The sequence below is a fragment of the Arachis ipaensis genome, chromosome B09 (genome assembly GCF_000816755.2).
Source record: "Arachis ipaensis cultivar K30076 chromosome B09, Araip1.1, whole genome shotgun sequence".
Classification (NCBI taxonomy): Eukaryota; Viridiplantae; Streptophyta; class Magnoliopsida; order Fabales; family Fabaceae; genus Arachis; species Arachis ipaensis.
In genome coordinates this window covers 122,737,683-122,752,416 of record NC_029793.2, presented here as the reverse complement: position 1 = coordinate 122,752,416, position 14,734 = coordinate 122,737,683, and the positions used below count along the sequence as shown (strand labels likewise).

The following is a 14,734-nucleotide window of genomic DNA, read 5'->3' as shown; positions in this document are numbered from 1 at the left end:
TGCCGATGCTATAAAAGCTGTTGCTGCTGCCATCAAAGCTGCGGAGGCTGTTGCAAAAGACCCTAAGAATGCTGCTCAAAATGTCACTGCAACTGCATCTGCAAATGCTACAACAACTAGTACTAGTGCAACTCACACTGCAAGTACCACTGCAACTGCCACTGTAACTACAATAGGAATTGGAACTGTAACAGCTTCTGCTGCCGCTGCTACTGCTGATCCTATCCCTCTTGTGGAAGTGGATATCCAGCAGGCTAAGATTGATCTATCTCAGCCGTCATACTCTGAAGCAGAAGACTCCCAAAAGGTATTGTATCATAATGTTTCATGTTATGTCTTTTTAATATTTGAAATATTTTAATTTCTATAACTGTTTATGGTGTCATTTGTTTGCACTGCAGAATCATCTACTTAAGAAGAAGACACCAACTAGACCTGCAAAACTGCCACCTAGAAGAAGGTCACCTCCTCCAACAGGGTCTGCACCATTGAATCCAATGCAGGGAGGTAGTGATGCCACTGCAGCACGGTTGGCAGGCTTCCTCAAGTTTGTGTCCGCCCCAAGATTCAAAGCCCCAAGAAAGAAGTGATTAATGTCTATAGGTTTAGGATGTCAATCTGAAAGTTTATGTTGTTTTGTGAAACAATTATGACAATATTTTATTTGTTTTTGGTTTGCTCATGGTGATTCATAGACTTCTCTGCAACTATGTTATGGTAATTAGGTTACCAAAAAATAGCTAAAACAATGCTAAGTATCTTTTTTATTGTTATTGTCATCACTGTATTATTGCATAACTTTATATGGACTAATGTTATTGTGGATCAGTTATGAATGATACTTTATGTTAGCTATCGTTATTGTTGCTTATTCATTTCATAATTGTGTGTTCAATTACGTTTACAAAAATAAAACCACAGAAACAACCTATCAAAGAGCACAATCATGTGATGCATCAAAACCCACCTTATATCAATTACAATGTTTATAAAATGGATTACATTAACATCATGGTTCTGTACTGCAGGACTGATTCTATTCAAACCTTCAACACCAACATTAATATAAACACAAATAATATGAAAAATCCTAAACCAAGCACTTGGATCATCACTTTTACATTTTTTACATCTGCTTTCAGTTTACCCACTCTCTATGCAATGTTCATTTTCATCTCATCATTCTCATTTTCTTTATCAAATTTTACTAGCATCTCATCTTGTACAGAATCTGTCCAGACAAATAATCCGCACCAATTCTTTTCACTAGTCTGCAAATATACATCAAGCTTAGCAAACATTAAACTCAAATCAACAATACTTAAAATTTCAGAAAGTTAGTGGACTCATATTATAATTTAGACACTCGAAGAATGACTTATTAGGATGCGTCTATGTCTCTGACCACTGAAGGACTGGCCGACACCCACATTCGCACCACTCCGGAACTGGTCCATGCCTACTTCGCACATTGTTCCTTGTCCACTTTTCCGTCGCAGAGGAGCGAATCGACCTTCTTGAAACATGACTGTCATTCATGACCGCAATAGCGATGACAAGAGCTATAGCATGATAAGGAAGAAATTGAAAAAAAAAAAAGAAGAAAAAACTATGTCTAGGATTTATAATTTGTGCCAAAGACTAAATTGAGAAATTTTGGAACGTATTCCACATCAGCTGGCCATTTCATATCGAAATTAGGTAGAAAGATCTGTATATTGTCCGAAACTCAAATTAAAAGATATATTTAGTGAGAAGCAACATTAATATACCAATCTGAAAACCACTTAAAAAATTTACTCGAGGAAAAAAAAAAACAAAAATTTCTTCCCTAAAGTTGACCCTGGTCTTACTTCTTCGGGCGTTAATACAAATAAGGCGCCTTTTTTTAACATTATTTTATGGCACATTTTGTTTGTACGGAAACACGGACGATGAAAAATGCGGTGTCTGCCTACAAAGCAGTTTCAGCCACAATCATTGCCACCGTCACTCTCCACCACGAACACACCACACTTCACTACCGCCACTAATTTACTACCATCATCATCCATGCCATTGTTCTCATCCATCCTCTCCAAAACCGCCACAACAAGGTCTCTCTTAATGTCGTCTTCGCGTTCCCCCAAAACGCGCCTCAGGGGCGTCGTTTTCGACATGGACGGAACCCTAACCGTTCCCGCCATCGACTTTGCCGCCATGTACAGAGCCGTCCTTGGTGAACACGAGTACAACAGAATCAAATCTCAGAACCCTTCCGGGATTGATATCTTGCACGAGATTGAGAACTGGACCCCTCAGAAACAGCGCAAGGCCTTTGAAACCATTGCTGATTACGAGCGCCAGGGTCTTGATCGTCTTCAAATCATGCCCGGTACGCATTGGAGCTTGTTTTCCCCCAAAATGTTGGGTTTAATTGTTTGTAGTCTTTTGTGGTTCTTCTATTCTGTTTTGCAATGTTGAATGGGAAGTTGGTGTTTTTGGGGGAGTTGGTTTAGTGGGGTTGGTGAAAGTTGATAACTTGAATTTATTTGTGTGAGAACTTGGTTTTTCTAAGTGGATTATTCTGTTTGAAGTGGAAAGAGAATGGTAGCATAAGTAGTTCAGTTAATGGTCTTACATTGGTTACGGTTGTTGAATTGCATTGCTTGACATATTTGTGGTGTAGGTGCTGCTGAGCTTTGTGGTCTTCTCGATTCGAAGAATATAAGGTCCATTTAAGCACAACATCTTCCTCTTATGTCGTGGTGTTCCAGTTATTGTGTTTAATCCCTGGCTTCTAGGTTGTCACAACTTAAAATTTTAAAGAATTTGGTTTCTATGTGAGTTAATGTTGAGTGTTTCCATATTGCTAGCTTTGCTGTTTAAGTTTATGTGAAATAGCCTCATCAATAGTACAAAACCAATCTTATATTTTCCAAATTTATTAATTTCTTCTTATTCTTAGGTCTATCTTCGTAACATGGATTCATGTTAGTAACTTTCTAAGGAATGGGTACTGTTTTTTGCTTAGATTGCATCCCCCCTTGGTTTTGTGCTCAGGGCTCTGCTGCAGGCTCAATGTATGTTTGTAAACTTGAGGCTTGTGTTCTGTACTTCTGTAGCTACATATGTTCTATATCTTGAATTGAGATGGGTTGAAATGCTATTTTGATTATTAATATGGGGAAGGAGCATATATGCTGATATTTTGATTTTTATAATCCATGTTCATATATCTCTTTGCAAATATCATGTTATTTTCATAAAATGCAAGACACTAAGTTAGTACAATCAGTTGTTTGTCTCTCTTTGGGCTGTGTATAGTTTATGAATCATGCTGAAATCATTCTTAATATGAAGTTTTAATTTCATCATAATATTTGTCAATCGACTATTATTTTATAAAGGCATTCAATTTGTCTCAAGAATATTCAAGTTATGATCTGAGTAGTTATGCTTAAGATTAAATTACTTATCATACATAGTTATTTATATTTATCTTTATTCCTTTTCCAGGAGGGGATTGATCACACGCAATGTAAAGTCAGCCGTTGATTTGTTCCATGAACGGTTTGGGGTGAGTTTATCAGCAAATTCAGTTGTGCATATTCTGTTTTCCATGTAAGTGCTAAGCACTTCCATTCTACCTTTCATTTTGTTTCTGCAGATTACATTTTCTCCAGCATTAAGTAGGGAGTTTCGTCCCTATAAACCGGATCCTGCTCCGCTTCTGCATATATGTTCTGTTTGGGATGTTCTACCAAATGAAGTAATAATGGTTGGAGATAGCCTTAAAGATGATGTAAGTGGTTTGCTTCATTATACTAACTACTTAATGCTTGCAGGATCTTTTAGTGTCTAATTTCACGTTGATCAAACATCAGTACTTCATTGAAAATAAATTGCAAAATCAAAGGCAGAACAGTAGTTATTTGCAGTTTTGCACAATAAAATTCAGAAAGGATATGAAAATTAGAAGATATTTCAAATATTCGACGTCGAGTCATTTCAACATTGCTGAGCAGTAATCTATGTGGTCTCAAAAGAGTTTTACTATCATTCTTTTTAAAGCAGAATGTGATTTATTACTGCTACTAGTGAGATTTCATCGTCTCTTATCAGGCATGAATGATGTGAAGTTGTGCATATAGTTGATGTTTTATAGTGATACTTGTTTCTAACAAAGATGAAAAGGGGTCCCTTTTCCATCCTATGCATGTGTTTTACTAATTTTGTGATATTCCAATGCATCGGAAATTGGATGGTAATTGATTGTTATTTCTTACTTGAGCATGTTACAGGTTGCTTGCGGGAAGCGAGCAGGAGCATTTACATGCTTGCTTGATGAGACGGGAAGATATGATTCTCCCAAGTACGCCGATGTTGAACACAAACCGGATTTCAAGGTGACTTCCCTTGCTGAAGTTTACTCAATTTTGGAGGTAAATTTTGACTTGTCACCATGAACCACGAGAAAGATCAAAGAAACTCAGCAGGACCAGTTGTTTTTTAGTTGGTGCTAAGAGATCTAGACAAGGTGGCATATGTCATTGGGTAGTTTTTTATTCCTAACCTTTTGTAAGTTTATAAAACAAAATATCCCTGGAAATTTTAGGTTGCACGATGTAATTAGGTTCTATTCTTGATCACCTTGGTACTTATTTTCTTGTTTGGGAAGTTGCTACTCCCGGTTGTATAAAAGAGAGCAAAAAAAGGTACTACTCCCTTGATGAAGAAACGCAAAAGTATTCTCATGGCGTTATGAGTATTACTGACTCTTTTCCAAACACAACCTAATTTTTCTTTTGGGAACAGGACTGTCATTCACCCCGGTAGTAATGGCAAACTAAGAGAACATTCAAGCTAAACAACGAAAGAATAGAATTAAAAGGGAATTTGGAACCTTTATGGACATATATTATTGTTCAGCTGCTTGTGAACCTCCAAGCATCTCATCTTCACGTTTATTTTCATTGTTTGCTTGCCACTTTTATAGATATCTGATCTGGAATTCATGGGTGAATGCATGCCGATAAAGGCTGAAAAGGGGACTGTCTACAATACTTCGTAAATTTTTGAGAAAAAAATTGTTGGATTTTGTCTGAGATAAAAATTACAGAAATAAAAAGACATTCGCAGTTTTAGGAAGTGCAATCTATCTTTGTTTATTCTTGTTTCTGACTTGACAATGAAACAAGTTTCTGAATTCATTATCTTATATTTTGTTTTAGAGGCAGTATTGGATGACAATAACTTCTTTCTAAACTAAGCATAAGCACAAATTTACACCATATCCAAATTTTTGCTGTTTACTTGAATCTAAAATCAAAGCTGCGCAAGAAATGCAACAATTCAGTTAGATGAGAAACCCACTCTACATAGTAGTGTCTATAATCATTCATCTGTTGGCCTCATGTGAACATGCGACTATATATTACATTACATAGTTTATTCAACGGATGAAAGCTAAAATGTTCTATTTTGGATCTGATGCGCTTATACCATGGCGCTTGAAGAATTCTCTAAATCCATAAGCACTAACGTCATAGTTGAACTGCAAGTGCACCAATGCATGAAAATCAGATAAAACATTAAACTGTTCTACTCATAAATTGCATATTACATTGCTTTCCTACCTAGGTATGCATTCATTTCACACGTGTAGTTGATAAATTCAAAATCGGTTAAGGAGAATAATAATAAACTATTATACTTACAGGCAAGACCTTCACATTGTATTTTTTAATACTTGGATCAGCCACCCTTCCCTGGTTAGCTGCCTGTATTGAGGAACACAAGTCTTAAATTTCGATGAAGATTTACATGGTTATGTAATCACTCAAATGATTAACCTATGAATAAAAATCATACTATAACAATAGACCATTAAAAGAGAATTCATTACAGTTATAATATTACTCAAATGCTTAAAAAATCAGAGTATTCATTACAATTTCTTCTCATGAGCAAGTTAAGCAGTTTAAGTAATTAGACTATTAAAAAAGAGAGGAAATACTATACTTGTTCCGGGCTATGAAATATCTCAATGAATGGATACTCGTTTTTCTGCCGAGTTATACAAAACCCAGGATACTTTGGGCATTCAACCTGAAAAGTACCAGAAATAACCAATTCATCATCAATAAGCAATAACAATAGAGTACGCAGATAATACAACTAAGAATTTCCAAATGCCAAAGCTTTCAAAGAGATGGATTGTAATGTGTGCATGTCTAACAAGTAACAACATAATGGGGATGCTGTTATGCATAATAGTAATTTTTAACATTATTGATATGACTGCCAACACTTACAACCAGGCACCAATGAACAATAACTTACACGCATGAACTTCACGTGTGGATAGAACTCCACAGCGGCTTCCTCTAATACTTTGTCAAGATGTCGCGTGTAATTTCCCCTGCATCATTCAATAATTAGCAGTTAATCCTAAATCTTCGTGGTGGTTTCTTTTTTCTCGTTCCATTTAGTTCTAAAGTGAACTTCAAATAAGTGGTAATCAAACAATAATTCAAGGGCATACTCCAGATCACCTGATTGTAAATGCAACCACCATAGGATAACCTTCATGAAGGAGTTCAACAAATTCGCGCTCAGAGGTAAAATGAATAACCCGTGATGGTCCAAGATCCTTCGGGTAACCAGTGTAATACCTAACATTATTACCAGAAAACAAAAAAACCTCAGTGAAACTCGACACGTTGCAATAACATACACTTGCAAATTGAACGATAGTTGTTTACAACTAAGTAATAGCCAAGTCATACTTGCAGGTTGAACGAAGGTGACTCATCATCCGAGTTAAAAATGAATGATCCTCCATTTCAAAAAGTAACAACGCAAAAGGTTATGATGCCCAGTTCCTGCAGAGCATGAATACATTAATCTCATTTACCATCTCATTCAAACATAATGCAAAACAGTTCTTGCATGAATTCTCCTATGATATGCTTAAAGATTCAACTGAAACATTTTATCGAACAGCTAGTGAGCATTATGATAATATGATCGCAGCAATATTATTAGTGATGAATGTGCAAGTGAGTGTGGAAAATGAAGTGATTCTACGTTACTTCCAAGTGAAGATAAATTCTACAATTTTATTCACTTCCCCAGAACACAAGCAGAACAGAAAAATTTACCAAAATTTCTTCACTTTCCCAGAATCCAAACATAAAACTCAACCGTATGAAGTGAATTAGCAAAACAATCGAACGGGGAGTTTGCAACTATCATTGGGCTTAAATTCTTTTGGCTTGGGCTAGACTTTAGCATGTTTTTCTTCAAGAGAAGGCATTTTGGGCCTTAGCTCCTGAATTGATCCACCATTTTTTTACCGTGGAAAACAAAAAAAAAATTATTAAGACATAAATCTGGATATCCACTTGTCTTATCTGAACCTAATTCAGACACACTAAATTGATAATGAACTTAAAAAGTAGAAGACATGAGAAAGAGGGAGTAAAGGAATTTACAAGATTCTTGAGAGTCAGATCCACTATTGTAATACATAATTCTAACTGATTAAGGTCATTTCATCACGTTTTACGAAATGTTTCCCCAAGCATGATGGAACCTTAAGAGGACTTTTTTAAAGAATCATAAGCTGGGTTTTTGTGTTCTTGCTCTCACTTGACCAATGAATAGCACATCAAATTTTGAGTCAGGGAAGATCAAGCATAATATCAGAGATGGCTGACCTCTTTGGCAAACTGATTTTTGATGTTTGCTCTCACTTACAGGCTCATTAATCATTACAAGGAAATTCATGGAAGAATATCAATATCATCATAAACATCTCCTGTCATTACTGATACCATGTCAACCAACATTTCATAGATTAAATCAGAAGATGGATGAGCTTTGTCAGCAACCATAAAGGAATGAGTCTTTCCACTGATAGTTATCCAACTGCAACCTGGAACTTTTCTTAAGCCTCTTTCTTTCATCATTGTTCTCACCTCAGTTACCACATCCCATCTTCTATCGGAAGCATATGTATTCGAAAGTGAGATGTAATTCGAAGGATTTTCAGGTTCTAGCTCTAAGAGACACCTATACGCCAGGTCTCTTGTCGTCGAATTTCCATGTATTATAGAAGCACTTAAAAGAGATCCCCAGACACTTGGACTGGGATCCAGCGGCATTTCTTTTATGAAATTTAAGGCTTGATCAAGCCGGCCTGATCGACCTAACATGTCAACAACACAAGCACAAATTTCAATTGTTGGTTGCATTTCATGCTTAGTCATTAGTGAGTTATATATATCGATGCCTTCATCAACCAATCCTGACTTGCTACAAGCAGAAAGAACACCAACAACTGTTATCATGTCTGGTTTAATCCCTTGCTTGAGCATTTCATAATATGTGGCAACAGCTTCTTCTCCTCTTCCATGTAATCCGTATGCAGATATCATTGAACCCCAAGAGATACCATCTTTGGGGTACAAAATATTGTCAAACACTCGTCTACCATATTCCAAACTCCCACATTTGGAATACATATCTATTAAAGCATTACATAGGGAAACATCATCATTTAGCTCCATTTTTATAGCAAATGCATGGACTTGTTTCCCACCAGTTAACCCAGCAAGCAAGCCACAAGCTGGAAGCACACTAACGAGTGACACTTTATTGGGTTGTGCTTCATCCTTTGCTTGCATCTCACGGAACATAACCAATGCATGCTCAGGTTCTCTGTTCTCTACATAACCATTGATCATCGCCGTCCACACATAAACATTTCTGCTCTTCATTTGATCAAACACTGCCCTACCAAGAACAACCTTACCACTCCTCGAATACATATCTATCAAAGAAGATCCTACATGAACATCAGAACCCATATCCATATCCAACCCATTCTTCACAAGATAACAGTGGATTTCCCTCCCATAATCCCATTTCTCACTACTACCAGCACAAAACATAGGCAAGAGACTTGCAACTGTGAAAGCATCAGGCTCAAACCCTTCAGATTGCATTCTCATAAAAAACTTCAACCAGAAACCTTCACTGGAATAAGAACCACATCTTTCCAAAGCGGCAAACCCAGAAATTATAACATTAAACGAACTCACAGTCCTGTGAGGCATTTCGTCAAACACCTTCATCGCATCACTAAACATCCCACACCTATTATACATTGCCATTACAGAATTTGCAACAACAACATCAGACAAAAACCCAATCCTCATGCTCTTCCCATGAACCACCTTCCCACAAATCAGGTCCTCAAGCTCGCCACAAACCTTGGAAACAGTTGCTAGAGTGTAATCATCGGGCGAAACACTAGGACACATTTGGCGGAACAACTCGAGTGCCCCAAAAAAGTGGCGATTTTTGGCATAAGCATTGATCATTGAGTTCCAAAGGTAGACGTTCTTGGCGTCAAGGGTCTCAAAAACGCGCCTGGAGAAGTTTGAATATCCGCAGGTGGCGTAAGCAGAGATGAGCCTTGTGAGGAGGAAGGGGTCTTGGGAGAAGCCATTTGTGAGGATTTGAGAGTGGGATTGGTGGGTGCGTTTGAGGGAGCAGTGGTCGACGCAGAGCTGAAGGAGGCGGAGGAGGAAGTGGTGGGAAATAGTGGCAGAGTTGTAATAACGAGAGTTTGTGAGGCTGAAACTGAATGTTGTAGGGAGAATCATAATACTATGGCGAGAGAATTTGGTATGGTCTCAGATCAAATTTATTAACAAATGTATCTACATCAAGATAGAAGCATGAGATGGAATAATTATCCATTAATGTGCTTCTTATAAACCATTTTAATAAGCTATCCTCCTCCCATTAGTATTTATCTAAACATAAAAATTAAAAATGTAAACAAAACAAGAACAAAGAAAAACCAAACAAAAATAACAGAACAATCAAGCATAATAATACCATAACATACAAATTGATATTTCTAACAATATTCATAATTAGAATTCAGAGCTCAAGCATGATATTCAGTTAAAATAAATAATTTTAACAGTTAAAATCAAGGTTTAGTGGTTTACCTGAAAGTCTGAAACTGCAGCACTGCACGAAAGGGGCTGGTGGGCGGCGGCAGCAACTGTCAACGAAGACGGCAATGAGCTGTTGGCAGGGAGATGAGCAAGGCGAGAGTCAGAGACGAGAGCACCAGAGAGAACCGGTGGGTGACTGGTGCGGTGAAGAAGGAATGAAGCACGAATAAGAAGTGAAGACGCGATTCAGGGGCGCCACTGAGGCAGGGTCCCAGGGATGCGTGCCTCTGTCACTGTGCTCCGGTTTTGATGGTCCCAGCAGGTTTGCATTCTTAGGTGAACTCTATGGTGTAGAAATAAAATTTTTTCTACACGAGAAAACGAACGTGACATGGATTTAGGAGTGACACCTACTCTTGTTATTATTGCTTTGTTCAAATCTGTCAAGACAAATGCATAAAAATTCAAATTTTGTCCTTTTTAATTTAACACATTCATTCTAATAAAACGTTAATTACAAATATGCTTTTGTTGTATTGAGTCAAGGAAAAACTAACTTTTGGGCTATAATGAATTATTATTTAAGGAACATATTTTATTGAATTTACCTTATCAATAAAATTAATAAGTTTTTGCCAACGAATTATAATTTAAATGGCATAGTCTCTCATAGGGTTGGAAGTGAGCCGAGCTGAGCTGAGGTAGACCAAGCTCAAGCTCGTCTCATTAACTATCGAGCCTGTTTCTTAAGCTCAAGCTCGACTCATCGAAAAACTCATGAGCTGGCTCGAACTTACGAGTTGGCTCAAATAATAAAAATATAATTTATAATTCTATATTAATAAATTATAACTTATATATTTTAAACTATATCAAAATTATATATAAAAAATAAATGTAAAATCTTAAATAAATAAGATCATTAATATATATATATATATAATTATATATTACTATTTTATATGTATATAGAGTAAACTACCATTTGTACCCATGAAAGTTGAAAACACTGACATATCCATCAATAGAAGAAGGAAATTACCATTTGTACCCATGAAATATAAACTTTTGCTAACAAAACTATCCAAATCCAAAAAAATTATTTGAAATTCCCAAATTACCCCACCACTACCACTTACTCCACACCACCACTTTTTCAATCCCAAACCCACCATTGAAATTCTTCCTCACCACCACCCTAAACCCTAATTACCATCATCACTCAATTCAAAGGCACCACCACCTCATTTTCTTCATCACTACCATCACCACCACCACTATTATACCTCCATTATCATCTTCTTTACATAAAGCAACAACAACAATAGAAAAAGCAAATTGTCTGAGACCACCGCACCACCACCGGCGAACACCAAGCTGTCCCTCCTCACCTGATTTCCACTATTCTTCCTTTCTCTCGCCCCTTCTTAGCTCCTCTGCGTAACCACCACCACGGCACTCAACAGTCGCTGGCACCGTCAAGTCCCACCCAACCTCCACTTGCCGCCGCCGCGTCCTTTCCCCCTTTCTTTCCTCCTCCACCCTTTCCCTCTCTCTTTCTTCTTCTTCCCCTCGCCTTACCTCCGCGAGCCCAGGACCACTGTCACCTTCTGTTTTCGTCGCCTTTTACAACTCTAGAGCCACTGCCATTGCCTGATCGCTACCGCTGCCCCAACCCGTTCTAGCTAGCCCTCCATCTCTCGCTGACACAGAGCTCCAGCCCCTATCCAGTCACCCTTTCCCTCTCTCTTTCTTCTTCTTCCCCTCGCCTTACCTCCGCGAGCCCAGAACCATCGTCGCCTTCTATTTTTGCCGCCTTTTACAACCCTAGAGCCACTGCCATTGCCTGATCGCTACCGCTGTCCCAACCCATTCTAGCTAGCCCTCCATCTCTCGCTGACACAGAGCTCTAGTCCCTGTCCAGTCCGCAGTTCCACTCTGCTCTTCCCCAGTCTACAAACCCAGAGACTACTAAACCTACATCACGCAACCATTTGAAGAAGTAGAAGAGAGAGAAGTAAAATACAGAAAGAAAAGGAGAGAAAAAGATAGAGGAAAGAGTTGGCAGAGTTGACGGACTCTGATGGCGGCGACGAGCTCAGAAAATAGAAGGAGAGAGAGAGGATGGGGTTAGTGGTGGTGGTGGTGGAGGGAAAAAGATGATGCAGATGATGATAAGAGTAATTTGGAGTTTTTATGTGATTTTTTAGTGTTTGGTATATATATATATATAATCGAGACAGCTCACGAGCTAATGAGCTGAGCTTATCCAAACTCAAGCTCGGCTCATTTAATTTATGAGCTCAATTCCAGACTCAAGCTTGACTCATCAACTCACGATTTTAGCTTATAGAGCTATTAACGAGTCGAGCTCGAGCTGGCTCATGAGCTAGCTTGACTCACTTCCAGCTCTAGTCTCCCATATTCACCTTAAGAGGTCGCGCGTTCAAGTTTCCCTATCTTTGGTTAAAAAAAAGTTTTTATTAAATATTCTAAGTATGTGATAAATAATGTTAAATACTACAAAAAATAAAGTTTAAAAAACATAAACATTCAAAATTTAGTCTCTAAATTATTGTGTATTTACCAAGGTTCTGAAAGTCAAACCGATCATCAAACCGTTCTAGTCAATAGTTCACTAATTTACTGGTCCAACCAGTCTAACCGTAGTTCAACCAGAAAAATCGTTTCATAATAAAATAATAAATAAATTATAAATAAACATCTTAAATATCTTTCAAATTTAAAACTCTACATAAAATATCACCAATATACCAACTAAATGTAATTAATCATCAAAATATGCAAAAACTTGCTGCAAATTTGTTGACAATTAACATAATTATACTTCCATTAAAAATAGCTGGATTGAATTACAATGCACAAGTTAAAGATAGAGTCTATTGTCTTAATGTAGTTGAGTCAAAAAGTAAAATAAAAAATGATAGTGTTGCACAGCAAACACACAACAGAGCCTGAAACAAAAACACAACACAGGCTGGAATAAAAAGAATCCAACACGGAGGAGGGGTAGCAAGTCAGTGGAGATCAAGAACAGAGACAGTGCAACCAAACAATGAGCAAAATAATAAAAACGGAATTTTTTTTATATAAAAGAACAATCAGAACATGAATCATACAATCACTAATTGTTCTGTTCTTATGAAGAACAATCAAAAGATCACCAATTGCAAATTTGTTCATAAGTTCAGAAGTCAGAACAGTGAAAAATGAAGAAAGATTAACAGTTTTCAACCCAATTTTAACAAAGCTCATCACAACGATTAACAAAAAAAAAGCAATGAAGGAACAGTGAATCAGTAACATAGGCAGTGCAAATTCAAAAAACTTTAATAAAATTTAACTACAGAAACAGACAATAAAGCAGTAATAGAGTTATCAATTTAAAATTTATCATCAAATACAATCAGTGAGCAAAACCAATCAACCAATAACAGAAGAACAACAACACAAGAACAATTAGCAAATTAACAAGTTCGCAATAAAAGTTAAAATTTACTAGATGCAAGTGGAATAATCATGCTAATATGTTTTCTGCAAAGATGCTATTTGTGCACCTAAAATTTCCTAATTACTAAAATCCAATTATTCTTAATTTCACATGCAATCAACTTACTAAGTTTCTAAAAGCTAGAAATTATAAAACCAACCAGAAATATGGTTAAAGCATTTCATCAAACATGTTGAGTGCGGTAAAATTAAAACGAAATAAGAGAATTCAAAGTTTAACAGAAGAGAACATAACGATTGTATAATCTATGAAAAAAAATCCAAACCACTACCAAAGCAAATAGTTACTTATTGTAATAGAAATCAGAAGTTGTAGAGTTTGAAGCAGAGTATTGGTGGTGGGTTTAGGGAACCCGCGGTGGTGACAAAAGAGAGCAGTTCGACGGCTAGATGGAGCGCGCGGGTTGGTCGCAGAGTTTAAAGCAGCGTGGCTTCCAGATGAACGCGAATGCGAACTCGAACGGTGAACAACGAGTGAACGCGAATGGTGAACGCTAAGCGAACGTGAACGGCAAAGAACGCGAAGGTAGACTACGGCTGAACGAAGAGGCGAACGTGAACGGCAAACAAACAGAGGCGGAAGCGCGGCTGAGCAGACAAAGACGATGGACGCCGAGCTCGAGGAAGCAGCTGCGATCGGTGACAGCGAACAGGGGTTGAAGACTTGGAGCACGAGGGAAGCTAGATATACGGACGGACAGACGGCGAACTTAGCAGTGCTAGAGTTTTTTGGCTGAATTCTGTGATTTCTTTCTGAATGAAAGAAAGAAAGGGCGAAAGGAAACGAAGGACTAGCTTCGTATTCGGGCAAACCGGCCGAGTCCCAATTCGGTCCGACCGTCCGATTTTTGGCCGATTCAGCAATTTTTCAATGGGTTTTTTATAGAACCGGTTTTTTTATCAACAGTTTTATATCTGATTGGGCAGTTAATGTTACCGATTTGCGGTTGGATTGATTCGACCGACCGATCCAAACCAGTTTACAGAATTATAGTATAAATGATAATTTATATAAAATTACAAATATAACAACAAAGTTAAATTTAAAAAAATGAAAAAAATTTATATGTAAAACTGAAACATAAAGAAATATTCATACGCACCAAATAATTTTAAATATTGAACATTTTAAAAAATATTCATATGCACCAAATAATTTTACTTATGTTCCACGCTACAGTTTTGTTTTTTAAATTTTTTCTTCCTTCATCTTTTAAAATTTAATTTTGTTGTTATATTTATAA

At 37.2% G+C, this 14,734-nt stretch overlaps 2 protein-coding genes across 5 annotated transcripts; one reads left to right on the top strand and one right to left on the bottom strand.

Moving 5' to 3' along the window:
• On the top strand, positions 1,890–4,774 carry LOC107619262 (haloacid dehalogenase-like hydrolase domain-containing protein At2g33255). The gene is made up of 5 exons (XM_016321519.2): positions 1,890–2,374; positions 2,669–2,711; positions 3,499–3,559; positions 3,650–3,784; positions 4,284–4,774. The coding sequence occupies exons 1-5, from the start codon at positions 1,942–1,944 to the stop codon at positions 4,446–4,448; spliced, it is 837 nt and encodes a 278-aa protein (XP_016177005.1). The 5' UTR covers positions 1,890–1,941; the 3' UTR covers positions 4,449–4,774.
• LOC107619155 (pentatricopeptide repeat-containing protein At3g12770) lies at positions 5,143–10,385 on the bottom strand. Of its 4 annotated transcripts, none has more exons than XM_016321395.2 (7): positions 10,011–10,333; positions 6,771–6,866; positions 6,537–6,656; positions 6,325–6,403; positions 6,004–6,090; positions 5,700–5,762; positions 5,143–5,536 (listed from the first exon to the last, which is right to left on the bottom strand). In XM_016321395.2, the coding sequence occupies exons 2-7, from the start codon at positions 6,824–6,826 to the stop codon at positions 5,459–5,461; spliced, it is 483 nt and encodes a 160-aa protein (XP_016176881.1). In that variant the 5' UTR covers positions 6,827–6,866; positions 10,011–10,333; the 3' UTR covers positions 5,143–5,458. The 4 variants fall into 4 exon arrangements, with proteins under 4 accessions (XP_016176881.1, XP_016176882.1, XP_020968332.1 ...); XM_016321396.2 differs by lacking the exon at positions 10,011–10,333 and adding an exon at positions 7,146–7,761; XM_021112673.1 differs by lacking the exons at positions 5,143–5,536; positions 5,700–5,762; positions 6,004–6,090; ... (1 more) ...; positions 6,537–6,656; positions 6,771–6,866 and adding an exon at positions 7,150–9,809 and having other exon boundaries at positions 10,011–10,385.

Coding starts and splice junctions, on each gene's coding strand:
- LOC107619155 (XM_021112673.1), bottom strand. CDS start 9,656: ATGATTCTCCCTACAACATTCAGTTTCAGCCTCACAAACTCTCGTTAT.
- LOC107619262 (XM_016321519.2), top strand. CDS start 1,942: ATGCGGTGTCTGCCTACAAAGCAGTTTCAGCCACAATCATTGCCACCG. Junction 2,712..3,498: donor CTCGATTCGAAGAATATAAG/GTCCATTTAAGC, acceptor TTCCTTTTCCAG/GAGGGGATTGATCACACGCA. Junction 3,560..3,649: donor TGTTCCATGAACGGTTTGGG/GTGAGTTTATCA, acceptor TTGTTTCTGCAG/ATTACATTTTCTCCAGCATT.